The sequence below is a fragment of the Mastomys coucha genome, unplaced genomic scaffold (assembly GCF_008632895.1).
Source record: "Mastomys coucha isolate ucsf_1 unplaced genomic scaffold, UCSF_Mcou_1 pScaffold21, whole genome shotgun sequence".
Lineage (NCBI taxonomy): Eukaryota > Metazoa > Chordata > Mammalia > Rodentia > Muridae > Mastomys > Mastomys coucha.
Window position 1 is genome coordinate 144667341 of NW_022196904.1, and position 1266 is coordinate 144668606.

The 1266-nt window shown below is 37.0% G+C and overlaps 1 protein-coding gene across 1 annotated transcript; it reads left to right on the top strand.

The window, feature by feature from the left end:
- Positions 1-2: 2 nt before the first annotated feature.
- On the top strand, positions 3-794 carry LOC116101418 (olfactory receptor 5B3-like; the record flags this gene model as incomplete). The annotated part of the gene is made up of 1 exon (XM_031384989.1): positions 3-794. A coding segment is annotated over one exon (792 nt), but the record flags the coding sequence as incomplete, so codon positions are not given.
- Positions 795-1266: the final 472 nt, after the last annotated feature.

The window sequence follows — 1266 nt, forward strand, 5'->3', positions numbered from 1 at the left end:
TCCTTCTGATTGTTCTGGACCCTCGTCTCCATACTCCTATGTACTTTTTTCTAGGTAATCTGTCCTTGGTAGATTTTTGTTACTCTTCAGCTGTCACACCCACAGTCATGACTGGGCTCCTAATAGGAGACAAGGTCATTTCCTATAATGACTGTGCTGCTCAGATGTTCTTTTTTGTAGCCTTTGCTACTGTAGAAAATTACCTCTTGGCCTCAATGGCCTATGATCGCTATGCAGCAGTATGTAAGCCCCTACACTATGCCACTACCATGACTACAAGTGTATGTGTCTGTCTTTCTATAGGTTCCTATACCTGTGGTTTTCTGAATGCCTCCATCCACATTGGGGACACTTTCAGTCTTTCCTTCTGTAGGTCTAATGTAGTCCATCACTTCTTCTGTGATATTCCAGCAGTCATGGTTCTCTCTTGCTCTGATAGACATGTTAGTGAGCTTGTTATGGTTTATGTAGTGAGCTTCAATATCTTTTTTGCTCTCTTAGTTATCTGGATATCCTACATATTCATTTTTATCACGATCTTTAAAATGAAATCAAGTGCTGGATATCGAAAGGCTGTATCCACTTGTGCCTCACACTTCACTGCAGTGTCCATTTTCTATGGGACAATCATATTCATGTACTTGCAGCCCAGCTCCAGTCACTCCATGGACACAGACAAAATTGCCTCTGTGTTCTACACCATGATCATCCCTATGCTGAACCCTCTGGTCTACAGCATGAGGAACAAAGAAGTGAAGAATGCATTCACAAAAATTTTGCAGGTGGCAAAATAACTTATGATTTACTTATAATTTTACAAGATAAATAATACCATTTTTCCTCCACATGCAGTTAAATTAATAATGGATAGTTATATTTCTGCAAGTTTATGTTATTGCTGTGTTTCTAAAGAAAAATATTACTATTCAGGAGCATACGTATCAGCTGCTTTTTCCCCCTTGCCTTGACAATAACCATATGATGGGTATTTATGTATTCTTTTAATTAGTAACTCCGTACATATAATCTTACTATGATTCAAATGTAGATAATACTTAAAAAAATCAAAGATTACCATGAGCCTATGTTTTTGACTGCTACAGAACAATCATTCTATACATTTTGTTATGCTAACACATTTTGAAACTTTACCTGGTGTTTCAGTGACATTATTTGACTCTTGCTTTGACTAGTCAGTGAAGAATTGTAGAGCTTTCTTCTTTTAACACAAGATCAGCAAAAGTGATTACCTTTATAGTAAGAGTT